A 14,874-nucleotide genomic window follows, 5' to 3' on the forward strand; every position below is an offset into this window, starting at 1 on the left:
TTAAAATTTTAAATTAAAGATGAAAATAGATACTCAGGCCATCTTAAAATTTTTCGACACCAAAATTGTTTCTTAAGACAAAGTTTGGAGGTACGCCTTACTTTGATTGTTTAAGGTTTTAACCTTATACAAGCCACACGCTTTAACTTTTCCATGTTCATAATCCTTGTAGTCAAAATTGTTGGCCATTTAAAAAATGAAAATGGTTTGATAGGACAGGAGCCCTATCAAACACATGTAAAGCGTCACCTCAAAACTCAAATGAAAATTGTAGTTATCACGTTAGAAAAGCTTCAAATTGATCTTCCAGCCATGACCATTATGTTTGTGAAAAAATCAGGATTTCACGTCAAAAAAATAGTTCGAATTGTAACACATTATCTAGGCAGTCCATTTTTCCTAAAATAAGTGATCACAAATCCACAAGATCTGTATCATTTTTTTTAGCTTTAAATGTTATAGTTAGATTTGAAAATTGATTTTAGAACTATCATGGTGATTTTTCATATCCAAATTACTGTCTAGACGAGGATTTGAGGTGAGATGTTATTTTGTTTTTATAAGTCTAGGCCAAAAAGCAAAAAAAAAAGTTTATTTAAGGTTACAACCTTACAATATATAATTAAAGTGAACCTCAAAAATACATCGAAAATGGTTATTTTAATGTGAAAAACCCTCTAATTGATCATCTTGACATAGAGATGTACAAAAATTGAAAAAAAAGATTTCAAATCCTAAAAATAATGTATCTTGTGATACATTATCTAGACCGTTTATTTTCAAGAATTTGATATGTTTACAGATCCACATGATTTGAATCATTTTTGGAGTTTAAAATTTTATAATTAAAGAAAATAGATTTTTCAGGTGATTCTATGGTATCAAAGTTATAGATTTGGGGAAAGTTTACATAAGGTTGCAACCTTAAAATGTAGAATTAAAGATGCACCTAAAAAATACATAGGAAAATGTTATTTTAAAGTTGAAAAACCCTCTAGTTGATCATTTCGGCATCGAGCTATATGAATATAGAAAAAAATTTATTTAAGTCCCAGAAATAGTACATCTTGCAATACATTATCTAATCCGTCCATTTTTATAATTTTCACATGTTTACAGTCCTACTTGATTTTGATCATTTTTTGAGTTTAAAATTCTATAATTAGATATTAAAATAGATTTTGAGATAATTCTAATAATGTTTTACACCAAAATTACATGTTGTGATAAAATTTGGAGGTACGCCTTAATTGGATTATTTAAGGCTGCAACCTTATAAAAACCACACCGTATATGTTATGATAAAATTTGGAGGTGCACATTAATTTGATTGTTTAAAGTTGCAACCTTATGCAAGCCACACCCTATAGAAAGTGCATCTTTAAAAAATAGAATTTGGAATAAAAAATTATTTCATGCAGCGGAGACCGTATTTCTACATTTGTAGTCCCAAAAGTACAAAACATCTGTCTTAAGATAAATACAAATAGGTGGTCCATCTAAAAATAATTGAAACTAATGGTCCAAACGTTTTATTAATAAAATTATTATTTTAAATTTTTAAAATTTATTTATTTTTTCATATTCATGATCTCCATGCTAGGGATTACTTCTCCTTAAAAATTAGGTACAAAAATCTACATGGACTCATAAAAACGTGTCCTTTTGGAGTAAGATAGTAGTTGAACACGACGAGTCTGCTGCCGCACCAAAACCCCATAAGTGGGCAAAAAGGCGAGGAAAAGGAGCGAAAATGCCCAAAAACGGTTCCACTAGATTGACGATCCGGATGAGAAATCACAGATCCTCTGTATATCTTGACCTTCCGTTTTAACTACGGAAATCTGAAAACTGCGATGGTGTACAGTTTTGGTTAAATTTTGGGCATTTTCGGCCCTCTCTCGAGTATTGATTTCTAAGCACTCTCCCCCGTTTCAACAGATATCGGAGTTCCTTCTCACTCTCTTCAAAACCATAACGGAAACACAGAGCGAGAGAGTGTGTGTGTGTGTGTGCGTGTTTTAGAGAGAGAGTGTTGCAGAGAGAGAAATGATTTTCTCTTTCTAGAATGGGCTCTGGTTCTTCGTTACACTATCAATTCCCTTAACATTCTCTGGTCTTATGCCTCAATTTTCAGATCTACAAGCTTGATCGATCTATTTCAGAGTTGCTACTTCTAGATCTGAAGGTACGCCTTAGTTTCTCGTTCTCTCTCATCCAGATCTGATACTTCAATTGAATTTCCTTACTATTTGGATCAGAGAAGGAAAAGTAGGATTTAGTCTACTATTCTGAAGAATTTGCCATCGAAAAACTAGGGTTTAGTATTCTTCTCTTGAAGAATTCACCATTACAAAAATGGAGAAATCGTGTAGCCTTTTGATCCATTTTGATAAGGGAACCCCTGCCCTAGCTAATGAGATCAAGGAAGCCCTAGAAGGAAATGATCTTTCCCTTAAGATTGAAGCTCTAAAAAAAGCGATCATGCTTTTGCTCAATGGAGAAACCCTACCTCAATTGTTCATCACCATTGTTCGATATGTTTTGCCCTCCGAGGATCATACAGTTCAGAAACTCCTTCTCCTGTATCTCGAAATCATCGATAAGACTGATTCTAAAGGGAAGGTCTTACCTGAAATGATCCTGATCTGTCAAAACCTCAGGAACAATCTTCAACACCCAAATGAATACATCAGGGGTGTTACCCTCCGATTTCTATGTCGATTATCTGAAACCGAGCTCATTGAGCCATTGATTCCCTCTGTTCTTGCGAATTTGGAGCATCGCCATGCTTATATTCGTAAAAACGCGATTTTGGCTATAATGTCGATCTATAAGCTCCCTCAAGGGGAGCAGCTCTTGGTCGATGCACCAGAAATGATGGAGAAAACACTTATGTCAGAGCAAGACCCAAGTGCAAAGCGAAATGCATTTCTCATGCTTTTCACTTGCGCTCAAGATCGAGCAGTGAATTATCTTCTCTCTCATCTTGATAGTGTTCCACAGTGGAATGAGCTCCTTCAAATGGTGGTTTTGGAGCTGATTCGTAAGGTTTGTAGAGCAAATCCAGGTGAGAAGGGGAAATATATTAAGGTGATCATATCTCTCCTCAATTCTCCTTCAACTGCTGTTATTTATGAGTGTGCTAGTACACTTGTTTCTCTCTCATCTGCCCCTACTGCCATTAGAGCAGCTGCGAATACATATTGTCAGTTGTTGCTCTCCCAGAGTGATAACAATGTGAAGCTTATAGTGCTCGATCGGCTTAATGAGCTCAAAATCTCACATAGAGAGGTCATGATGGATATGATAATGGATGTTCTCAGAGCTCTTTCGAGCCCCAATGTTGATATTCGAAGGAAAACACTTGATATAGCCTTAGAATTGATCACTCCGAGAAACATTGACGAGGTTGTTCTCACTCTAAAGAAGGAGGTCATGAAAACTCAGAGTGGGGAGCTCGAGAAGAATGGGGAATATAGGCAAATGCTGGTTCAAGCCATCCATTCATGTGCTGTGAAGTTCCCTGAGGTGGCGAGCACAGTTGTGCATTTGTTGATGGATTTCTTAGGCGACACCAATGTTGCTTCCGCCATGGATGTGGTTTTGTTTGTTCGAGAGATAGTCGAGACCAACCCAAAACTTAGGGTCTCCATAATAACCAGGCTTTTGGATACGTTTTATCAGATCCGAGCTTCCAGGGTTTGCTCCTGTGCTCTTTGGATAATTGGGGAGTATTGCCTCTCTCTATCTGAAGTTGAGAGTGCCATCTCGACAATCAAGCAATGCCTTGGGGACTTGCCATTTTACACTGCAACAGAAGAAGGAGAAGGTGGGGTGGATTCAAAAGGCTCAAACGCTAACCGAACGCAACAGGCAACCTCCATTACTGTATCTTCTCGAAGGCCTGCAATTCTGGCAGATGGAACTTATGCAACGCAAAGTGCTGCTTCTGAAACTGCTTTCTCAGCACCCACACTTGTCCAAGGATCATTGGCCTCTCCTGGTAACCTGAGGTCATTGATTCTTACTGGGGATTTCTTTCTTGGGGCAACTGTGGCATGTACATTGACCAAACTTGTCCTTAGGTTAGAAGAGGTGCAACCATCCAAAGCCGAAGTGAATAAGGTTTCAGTTGGGGCCTTATTGGTCATGGTCTCAATGCTCCAATTGGGTCAATCTTCATTTCTCCCTCACCCCATTGATAACGATTCCTATGATAGGACCATTCTTTGCATAAGGCTTTTGTGTAGTACTGGTGACGAGGTTCGGAAGGTGTGGCTGCAATCGTGTCGCCAGAGCTTTGTGAAGATGCTTGCAGATAAGCAGTTCCGAGAAATAGAGGAGATCAAGGCAAAGGCCCAGATATCACACGCCCAACCGGATGATCTCATTGACTTCTACCATTTGAAGAGTAGGAAGGTACGAGACAATTTCTTATTACTTTTGATTTTACTGGTTGATTTAGGTTTTATTCTTAGTTATGGATGTGCATTCGGACTTCATTTACTTCCCTTATTATACCTTTTGATTATGCTGGTTGGTTTAGGGCTTGCTTCTTAGTTATCTCTTTGCCTCTTGATTTCATTTACTTCCCTTGTCATTACATGAAACTAGGATGCTACTTCTATGTAATTATTAGAGAATGTTTTCTATAAAAATAGCATTTTTGTAGAAGTGACTCATGAGTGTGAATAATTACATGTAAAGAACCTTGCCTTATTGAGTTCGGACCGTAGCACTTTGAACAAATTTGTGAACACTTCATTGAAGGAACCTATTGTATTGATTCTCTCTAAGAAATGTGCTTCACGGTTGTTCACCTTCTTTTGAAGGTGAACAACCTTCTTTACAAATGGAACACAAAAAGGTATCAATGGCAGTATTTACTGTGCATAACTGCATACATAAGTCAATATACCTTTCATAGGATTCAGGCAGAAAATGTAGCTGAAGCTGGAAAGAAAGTCTTTCTTCTCAACCTTCAAAAAAGAAAAAGAAGGTCTTTCTTCTCTTGGAAATCAATGGAAATCTAGGTGGCTGTCTAAAATTACCACAATCTTAGAATAAAAAGCTTTTCTTGTGAAAGTACAGACGTATTTGAAAGCCGAATATTTAGTGTAAATCGTAAGCAGAGTCTGAACTGTTGAGAGTGCTTTTATGGGAAATAGTTTCTATACTTAAGTTTTATAGCACTTGTGCTCTTCTTTATTGCATGTAAGCATTTGGCTGCTGAAAGTACTATGCTCTTCTAATGTTGCTGAAAATTTGTTGGTATTTAGTCACATTTCTCAACCTAGAACAGCACTGATTAAGATGAGAAATTTGGTTCAAGTAGAAAGGCTCTAAAAGGGCAAGGGGAAGGCCCACATAAATGGAAGTACTGATAAGAGATATTGTGACATATTCTGATTGAGGGTATGGCCCTTGGTAGAGTTGAATGGCGAAACAGGATTCATGTAACAGACCCCAAATAGTTGGGATAAGGCTTAGATCATGATGATGATTTAGTCACATTTCTCATGCTTATTTTCTGCTAGTCCTTAACAATATAGTTTCGTGGTCTTTGTCGTATCATGCATCATTTCACTGTCATTCTTTTATTTGTAGAGAATTTTCTTTTTGATTTCATTTCAGCAATCATTTGTTGATATGGTTTTGTTATCAAAATGTCTTTATCTGTTTGTTTCCTGGGAAATCATGGTCGCATGCCAATTCAGGACTCATGACTTGTTTCTTTCCCTATAGCAAGTTTTGTGTGGGGGATTGTTATGTGGTTGTCAGAGGTCTTGTCAGTTGATCAGATGGTCATGGTATACAAAGTCAAAGGACAAATGAATAGAAAGAATAAATTGGAAAGCAATAGCATGTGTAAGTAAATATTGGTCTATGAATAGGAGGGCATATTTAAGTGTTCCTTACGACCTCTCATTCCCTCTACTCATATTCCTGACAGCAAAATATTTATGAGGTTCCTATTACTCTGCTATATTGCAATTCTCTGGACGACTACTACAAGGTAGAACTGGTCCTCTAGAGAGGACCAAACCTCCTTTACCCCATGAGAGGCAAATTAATGCTAGTACATCCTAGCACTACTTAGGATGTATCAAAGGTGTCCATGAAATATATCCACATTGCCCGATTAACTTAGCAGAAGATAAGCAGATACTCAACTATCTTGTCCTCATGGCACATGATACAAACATTTAAGATGATGAGCGTATGTGTTGGATATGGTCCATGATTGAGATTCTGTCTAGATATGCTATTTACTTGAAAAGCAAAAAAAATTGGTGGGTAGATCAATGAGGAAAGGTTCCCTACCCGTGGTGGGAATGGAACTCAAGACGTCACATTGTGGAGCCCTGCCACCCTGACCATCTAGTCTTGAGCCCATCTTCATTTACCTGAAATTGAACACATTATCATGCGATAATCCTCTAGATTTGAGGCCAAGGGAGATTGATTGATCCTGATTAAGGCATACACAGAATGATTTGGCTGAAAAATACCCTTGATCCCTGCAATTTAGATCCTCCTATCCACGGACCACGGATGTGACATCTTGTCCATGTTCGAAATATAGAAGTCATTCCATCCAATGTGTAAATCCTTAAACCATAAGAGGAGCTAATTCTGTTCACACTTCAGTACAACTGGCCGCACTAATTGAATAACATGGTAGAAGAAAATGTATCAAATGATGGGTTTTTCAGTTCAACCAGATGTTTCACTAGCTTGACCTGGTTTTCTCGAAATAAAAAGCGTTTTTTATTTATTGGACAAGTTATGGGCCCAGTTTTTATCCAATCAAGTGGTCTGGTCATGCTTTCATAACTATATCTACCTTCACAAATTCATACTTGAGGCACGATTGATCTGCAATCTTGAAGACTATCCTCCACTTTAATTGGTTGATTGTCAGTGAAACTTATGATGGCTTATAGAATTCAATATCACCTATTTAGCAATTTAAAGATCTGCTTGTTTGATATTTTCCTTAGTTCTGTTTAAGTTGGATGAGCTTTACATTGTTACATCAAGCTGTCAATGTTCTTGAGAAGTTATGCAGTATATGTATCATAACTGGAAGTTCTGTTAAACGTGTGCTGTAATTATGTCCAAAATGGAGCATAGATGAAGAAAACTGGTCTTCGGAACCATTGCTTGCCAATTTTCTATTTAGTGCTTGATGAATCATCAGGTATGTGGTACTTTAAGAAAACTCATCAGGTATGATTATAGTGTGATTCAGTACTTCCCTTCTCTTCATTGTACGCTTACATGTCTCAATTAGTTTGCGCTCCTTGGAGTGCAATCTGATGCTTACAAACTAGTTCCTAGTACAATGTCAAAAAAAAAGGAAAAGAAGAAGAAAAGGAAATGCGGGATGGAATGTCTTCTGCAACATGCAATAGATTCTGGATATCACCCTTCTCATGGAGCAACTTAAGCTCAGTGTACAATATGAGTATATGACTGAGAGAAGTGGATTAGGAGCTGCAAGGGTGCCTAGGCGGTGAAACCCCTCTCATTTTGCCCCTCCAGGGGTCTTGTTTATCCAAAGAAAGGAAGACCAAGTTGTTTTCAAAGGGGATGGGAAGGATCCTCTTCCACTAGGGGAATGTTTTATAGCCCCCTGTGCTCCTCTCCCAGGAAGCATGCCCTAGTTGTATGCTAACTGCAACTTGACCGTTTCTGTACTTTCCTTTGTAAACGATACAAAAAAAAAAAGAGAAGGAAAAAGGGGAGCAGATTTGAGGTTTGAGAAAACTTATGTTCTCGGTTGCGATTATCCTTTATGGATGGGTAGACAATTCCTAATGGAAGAACTGAATGGGGAGGTCTGATTTGCATATCAAGGCCCATTTGCTCCTATATACCAAGTAGCATGAGATATCTTGTTTTCTTTTCTGCTAGGTGTGTAGAACCAAAAATATGCTATTAATTTCTGTGTGAATTACTTTGTACACAATATGTTATTACAATATGTTGTTACTTTGTACGCACCAGTTACAATCTATTACAACTGTTTGTGTAAATTACTTTGTACACAAGATCACATGGAGAATGGTATATGACCGAAGTATTCTTGTTCATCTTTTTCTTAGGCTTTTGGTCTCAGTCATTCGTTGTTAACTTGTTGCATCAATTGTTACAAGTAATGATACTTGCATATAAACATACATGATAGTTTAAACAATATACATTGGCCCTCACAAGCATCGACCTAGAACAGCACCGGTTAGGAGGGGCGATCTGGTTCTAGTGGAAGGCTCTAAAAAGGCAAGGAGAAGGCCCAAAAGGACATGGATGTAAGTAGTGAGAAGAGATCTTGTGACTTATAGTCTACATGAGGGTATGGCCCTTAATAGAGGTAAATGTCGGAACAAAATTTGTGTAGCCGACCCCAAATAGTTGGGGTAAGGCTTGGATGATAATGATGAACATTGGCCCTCACAAGCAAGTTTCACCCATCTAATTACTTAAAGCTCTTTTAGAAGTAGGACATCAAACCCAACCATCAAAACCCCTTTTATGGACCTTTTCTACCATGCCTTCACGTGAAGGACTCCTAGTCAAAACCCAAGAGATCCAAGGCCAAGATGAACACCTACACGATTATCCGCCATGCCATAACTAATCTATAGCACTATCCACCTAAAAGCAGTATTTGAAATTCCTCTAATAAACAGAAAACCTCTTTGATATTTGATTGGAAAAAAAGGAGAGCCTTTAGGACCCTGAAGATTAGTCCACCTGCCCAAACACCACTCCAAGGCTATCTGCCATATGGTGAGTGGTGCCCAAATCACTATTCTCAAGAAAACTTGGAACTTGCCTAACAGTATGTCTTTTTATTATATTAAAGGGTCCGATTTTGCACAGCCCAGCCATGCCAAAACATTGTCTCCCTCTCTTCTCAAAATCCTTCCCTTTGATGGATGTAGGGCCCAAAAATCTGCAAATTCATCCTCTCGACCTGTAAGATCAAGATCTTGAAAATAAATGGATTTGGAGCCCTAAAAATGCTCTATTGTAAGTGCTATTTGAACATCTGATCTGAACCGCCCATTTCAATGGATCCTATATCGATCATATTTGCATGATTTTAGGAGCTCCGAATCCATTTTGTTTAGAGCAGAAATGGAATTGCTGGTGTATGGGAGGGTTTTTGGATCCTCGATCCATCAAAGAGATGTTTTTCATAACAGGTGCCCATTTGTTTTCCTTTAATAAAACATTGAGTTATTCCCCCGTCAAGGATTTCTTTTTGTTATTATTAGAAAGTTTGCATCAAGTTGCACATGGAAAGGACCAATGAACTGAGATGTAATCCTCAGCTAACATTCTGTTATTTTTATCACTTCTGGTGTGTTGGCCCTAAGAAGAGCATTGAACAGCACTTTAGATTGGGAAATTAACAGAAAAATCTTTTTTTATTGTCAAAATTTAAAAATAGTGCTATATAATTATTTGGGATTGTCTAACCATTTATCTTTTGTACATGAAGGTCACAACCATTCTCACTCATTTGATATCAAATTGGTTGGCTTGGAGAGGTACGAAGTTCTAGAATTTTGTTTTTTAAACTTCGTGTCTATTCAATGACACTCGTACAACTACCCATTTTGAAATTTAAGGGACAAGAATGATTGTAACATCCATGTACAAAAGTTAAATAGTCTCTTTGTTGACGATGCCATATAATCTATATTTGATATTCTACACTTAAATCCTACTTTTTTACAGTGAGTATTGTATTTTCGATATATCTGATTATCCTCAAATTTTGGGCATCTATACTTCTCGCCATGATGCATTTGGAAATAAAAATAAAAATTGTAAAATTAAGTTAAATAAAACTGACCAAATACTCTTACAAATTTCAAATTTTATTTTTGTTGTTTTACTTATTTTTAAATACTTTTTTTGTTATTATTTTTTTACAAATATGAGATGTGATAAGTATCAACTCCCCAAATTTAAGCTCAATCCGATGTATAAAAGATAAAATAAAATTAAAATACAATATACATTCATAAAAGAAAAAATAAATTAAAATACAATACACATTCTCAAAAAGTATGACTTGAGCGTAATATACAAGGCTTTTTTCTGATTTTGATAGTTAATAGGATTTTTTTGTAAATTTCCCCTTTAAATTCGTACTAGGGATTTGCGTTAGAATTTTAGCAGTTCAAAATAAATCTACTTGCATCTTTGTTCTCAAAACTCTTAGGACATTTTTGCTTTGCATCTCCTTCTTTTACTACATTGTTAAGAGGGCCCAAAATTATATTTCCTTCTAGGTATGTACGTCGTGCATTTCTGCACCGTATTCATGTTGTCCTGCCCAACAATAAATTGTACTTGTGCTGCCCTCCCCTCCCCAACTGGCGGGTTGAGAAGGGGGGGGGGGGTGTTCGCTTTATTTAACTGTGGATGCATATGCAAGTTGAAAGCTAATTTAGTTGAGCTTTCATTTAACTGTAAAAGAGTGGTGGTGGTATTAATTTAAGTTCAATGGTTCTTTTATGTGACGTAATCTTTTGAAGAATTTGATACTTGCAACCTCATAGGCTTGCGTTATTAACCATCTTGGCCCCAAACAACCATTCATGAACCACTCCTTTTCTTACCCTTGGAATTTTTGTTCTTGGTTCTCTTCTTTTGTGGGTATTCTCATTGCTCTGTATTGCTTCTACTTTTTGTTGTTCAAGCAGGGCATGAGTCAGCTTGAACTAGAAGATGAAGTGCAGGATGATCTGAAGAGAGCCACGGGAGAGTTCACAAAGGATGGGGATGATACCAACAAATTGAACCGCATCCTTCAACTCACAGGTTTCAGCGACCCTGTCTATGCTGAAGCATATGTAACTGTTCACCAATATGACATTGTATTGGATGTCACGATCATTAATCGAACAAAGGAAACCCTTCAAAACCTGTGCTTGGAACTCGCAACCATGGGTGATCTCAAGCTAGTCGAGCGACCCCAGAATTACACCCTCGCCCCAGAATCGAGCAAGCAGATTCGTGCCAACATAAAAGTTTCTTCCACTGAAACAGGGGTCATATTTGGAAACATTGTGTATGAGACATCCAATGTGCTTGATCGAACTGTTGTGGTCCTTAATGATATACACATTGACATCATGGACTATATTTCTCCTGCAAGTTGTGCTGATGTGCAATTCAGAAACATGTGGGCCGAGTTTGAATGGGAGAACAAGGTATGCGCTAGTTCTCTTTATTATATTCTTTTCGTGTTTTTGGAAGTGTATTTGTTATATATTCACAGTCCCATGATCATGTTAAACAATGGTCCATTGGGGTTGTGACACTTTGATGTAGTGATGGGCAGATCAGAGGAAAGGTGCGATCCATGTTTGCTTGTTTTAGTGGGTCCCACTCTCTTCATTGGAGGCCATCAAATCATTAGACAGTCATGACCTCAATGAACTATTGTCTTCCTAATCCACCATTTTATGATTATCAATCATGCGTTGGACAATTGTATACTTTCCCTTAATATTTGGGTAAGTTGTCATGGTGTGTCTTTATCTCCCCACACAGTGAAAAGTGTTCATTTTACTTCTTGATGGGTATTTCCTGATGATGGAGAACTGAGAAGTATGATCATTTCATGCTGATTAAGAACCTAGGTAGTATTTGGAATACAATTAAGGAGCAAAAGAAATCAGTTGGGCATGTGAGTATATATGGATTCTATGAGATTGGGGGTTGGATTGTCCATATGCATACGCTCATGAACTTTGGAATATGAGAATTCTTCTGTTGTGCTCCTCAGAGCGAGTCATGACCATGGTTTTTGGATGCTGTAACAGGTAGCTGTGAACACTGTGATTCAAGATGAGAAGGAATTTCTGGACCACATTGTCAAGTCGACAAACATGAAATGCCTCACACCATTGTAACTCTCTCTCTCTCTCTCCCTCTCTCTCTCTCTCTCTTGCACACAAACAAACACAAGACCTGTGGACACCGTTATTGTCATGGACTGAGATTTTCTTTGTCCTATCCCCTTCATCGTATTATAAAAGCAGTAACAGTTCTCTTCCTTGATTTTCATACTTTTCCTTAGGTCTTGTTTTCTCCCTCCTCTCTTAAATACCAGCAGGCATCTGATTTGAATAATTTGGACTCTCTTAGCACCTTCTGATTTCCCTTGCCTCTTCTGTCACTTCTTTTTTCTTTAACATTCTACTTTTTTATTGCTTTACTCTTACTCTGGAAGTTTTTACTGTGACTTTGTTGCTCTAATATGGGTTCAGGTCTGCGCTGGAAGGAGATTGTGGATTTTTGGCAGCTAACCTCTATGCAAAGAGCGTGTTTGGGGAGGACGCCCTCGTGAATGTTAGTGTGGAGAAGACGCCAAATGGGAAGCTGAGCGGGTACATAAGAATAAGGAGCAAGACTCAAGGGATAGCCCTTAGTCTAGGGGACAAGATCACTCTTAAGCAGAAGGGTGGTTAAATCTTCTCCAAGATCTTTGAGGTAAACAAGCCGGGCAGGATATTCTTAAATGTTACATCTTATCAAATCCAAGAATTTGTACTTTTTCTCGTCCTTTTTTTAACCCTGTTTTGGGTAATTGCTAGGAACATAAAACTGCAAATTTTGCTGGGTTTAGAGAGATTTTTTTTTCGGGGTGTTTCATTTTCATGAGAGGTATGTGCAAGAGGATTAGAAATCTATTGATGCTCTAATGCAGTTGGGATTTCTCTTATTATTGTTATTTCTTATTCTGCCGGACCATACAGGAGGTAAAGCTTTTGTATTTTTTGGGTTGCTTGCATATTCTTGGAAGCAAAGTTATTGTGAAGTATGGAATTAGTAGTCTCCAATTATGATATCGGACTCACCCAAAATTGTGATCTATAATATCAAACAAGTGACACGGTGAAATTCATGCATCTTTCAAGTGTATTCGCTATATGCTCTCCTCTGGTCTATCATCTACCATGCACCTGTGGTATGATATGCTAAACTCCTTTTATAGCATTGTGGAGTTTACTTGTGAGATTCTTGGGAGAGTGCCACACTCCTTTTTAACAATATGGTTATGGCTTCATGTTTGAGAGGGACTAAGGAGAGTGTGTGTGTGTGTGTGTGAGAGAGAGAGAGAGAGAGATGGAGCTCAGAATCATTTGGGTAGTTAGTTAATTTTTTAAAGGTGCGGTTTGCATAGAGCCGAGGCTCGAAACAATCAAAGTAGAGCCCAATAGTGTTGGGAATTGTGGTTTCGCAATTAAATATCTTTGTGATGGCTTTAAAATATATTTTCATATCTAATTATAAATTTTAAAGCTTAAAAAATAGTGTAGATCAAGCAGATCTATAAAAACTTTAAAATCTTGAAAATTGACGATTCAAAAATGTATTATAAGATGCATTATTTTTAAAACTTGAAATCCATTTTTTTTTTCATTTCCATGCATCTTGATATCGAGATGTTCAATTTAAGGATATTTGGGCATCAAAACAATTTTTTCTAACGAAAATTTTGAGGTAGGCTTCAATTTGATTGTTTAGAGCCTCGGCTTTATTAAACTTTCCCCATTTTTTAAAGGATCCGGCTTCTAAGCGGTCAAGTCCACATATGTTGAATTGTGGGTCTCTTAATAAATCTATTTTTGAGATGGATTTTAAGACTTAATTTTAAAGGCATGTAATCTCTAACATGGAGATCATGAATATGAAAAAATAAATAAATTTTAAAAATCAAAAATAATAATTCTAGTAAAAAATATTTGGACCGTTAGTTTTCATTGTTTTTAGATGGAACACCTACTTGCATCCATCTTTAAGATGGATGCTTCACATTTTTTGGATCGTATATGTAAAAATACGGTCCAGGCCACGTAAAACAATTTTCCTTTTTTAAAATGAAAAAGGTTATTTTATGTTTTAGGTAAAGGAGAGTGGTCGTTTGGATATTGAAACTTGGAAGTAGCGTCTTTGGGTATAAGGTGCCCTCCATATATTGTAAAAGTAAGGCGCCCCTCTAAAAATGTGTTTGGAGATTGTACTTCTCGGATCGAAATGAAAACTACTTTTATTCTTTATGAATTTTGAAATTATTAAAATTATATAAATTGATTAAATCTATGACCACTTGTAAATCTTGAAAATAGGTGGTCTAAATAACTTGTTCAAGATGTGTCATTTGTAGGACTTAAATATTATTTTTTTCTTCATATCCATACATCTCGATATCGAAATGATCAATTAATTGGAGGGCTCTCCAACTTCAAGACACTCTTCCTGAGAATTTTTTAGGATGTATTTTACTTCTATTTTTTGATAATGTTACTTATGCTTTATTGATCAATCAAAAGTTACAACCAATCAAAAAGGAAAAACATCTGAAATAACCAACTGATGCAAAGATACCCCTCGTTTTACCAAACCGTCAGCAATGTCATTAGCTTCCCTATACACATGTTGAAAACAGATTTGTAGACAGTCGCACATATGTATAATATCTAGCCATTTCCTCCTCAAATTCTAAGGTGACCTGGAAGTCTTTTAAACACCAATTAATTACATTCAAGGAATCCCCTTCTACAAAACATAACATCCTGATATTTTTCTGACGTAGAATCTAAATTCCACATTCCAATGCAATCAATTCTCCCTCATTAACCGTTATCTCCCCACATGAGCCAGCAAAACAAAATTGTGTTATCTCACCTCTCCATTTGCATCACGCACAATTCCTCTAACCCCAGATATAGGCTATATTTTACTTCAATAATATAAGATTGAGACCTTATATAAGTGTTTTTTGTGTTTTTTTTCTTAATTTACATGCTACTGTATGGTTTAATAAAGGTGAGGGTT

At 36.9% G+C, this 14,874-nt stretch overlaps 1 protein-coding gene across 2 annotated transcripts; it reads left to right on the forward strand.

Annotated features, from left to right (window-relative positions):
• The first annotated feature begins 1,907 nt into the window (after positions 1 to 1,907).
• Positions 1,908 to 12,757, forward strand: LOC18439936 (coatomer subunit beta-1). Of its 2 annotated transcripts, XM_006850091.4 has the most exons (4): positions 1,908 to 4,422; positions 10,731 to 11,240; positions 11,856 to 11,941; positions 12,303 to 12,757. In XM_006850091.4, exons 1-4 carry the CDS (start codon positions 2,359 to 2,361, stop codon positions 12,502 to 12,504), a joined length of 2,862 nt encoding a protein of 953 aa, XP_006850154.1. In that variant the 5' UTR covers positions 1,908 to 2,358; the 3' UTR covers positions 12,505 to 12,757. The 2 variants fall into 2 exon arrangements, with proteins under 2 accessions (XP_006850154.1, XP_088719165.1); XM_088863039.1 differs by lacking the exons at positions 10,731 to 11,240; positions 11,856 to 11,941; positions 12,303 to 12,757 and adding an exon at positions 9,518 to 10,062.
• The last annotated feature ends 2,117 nt before the right edge of the window (positions 12,758 to 14,874 follow it).

The sequence above is a fragment of the Amborella trichopoda genome, chromosome 3 (assembly GCF_054954075.1).
Source record: "Amborella trichopoda isolate Santa Cruz 75 chromosome 3, AtrichopodaSantaCruz75HAP2 v2.0, whole genome shotgun sequence".
Classification (NCBI taxonomy): Eukaryota; Viridiplantae; Streptophyta; class Magnoliopsida; order Amborellales; family Amborellaceae; genus Amborella; species Amborella trichopoda.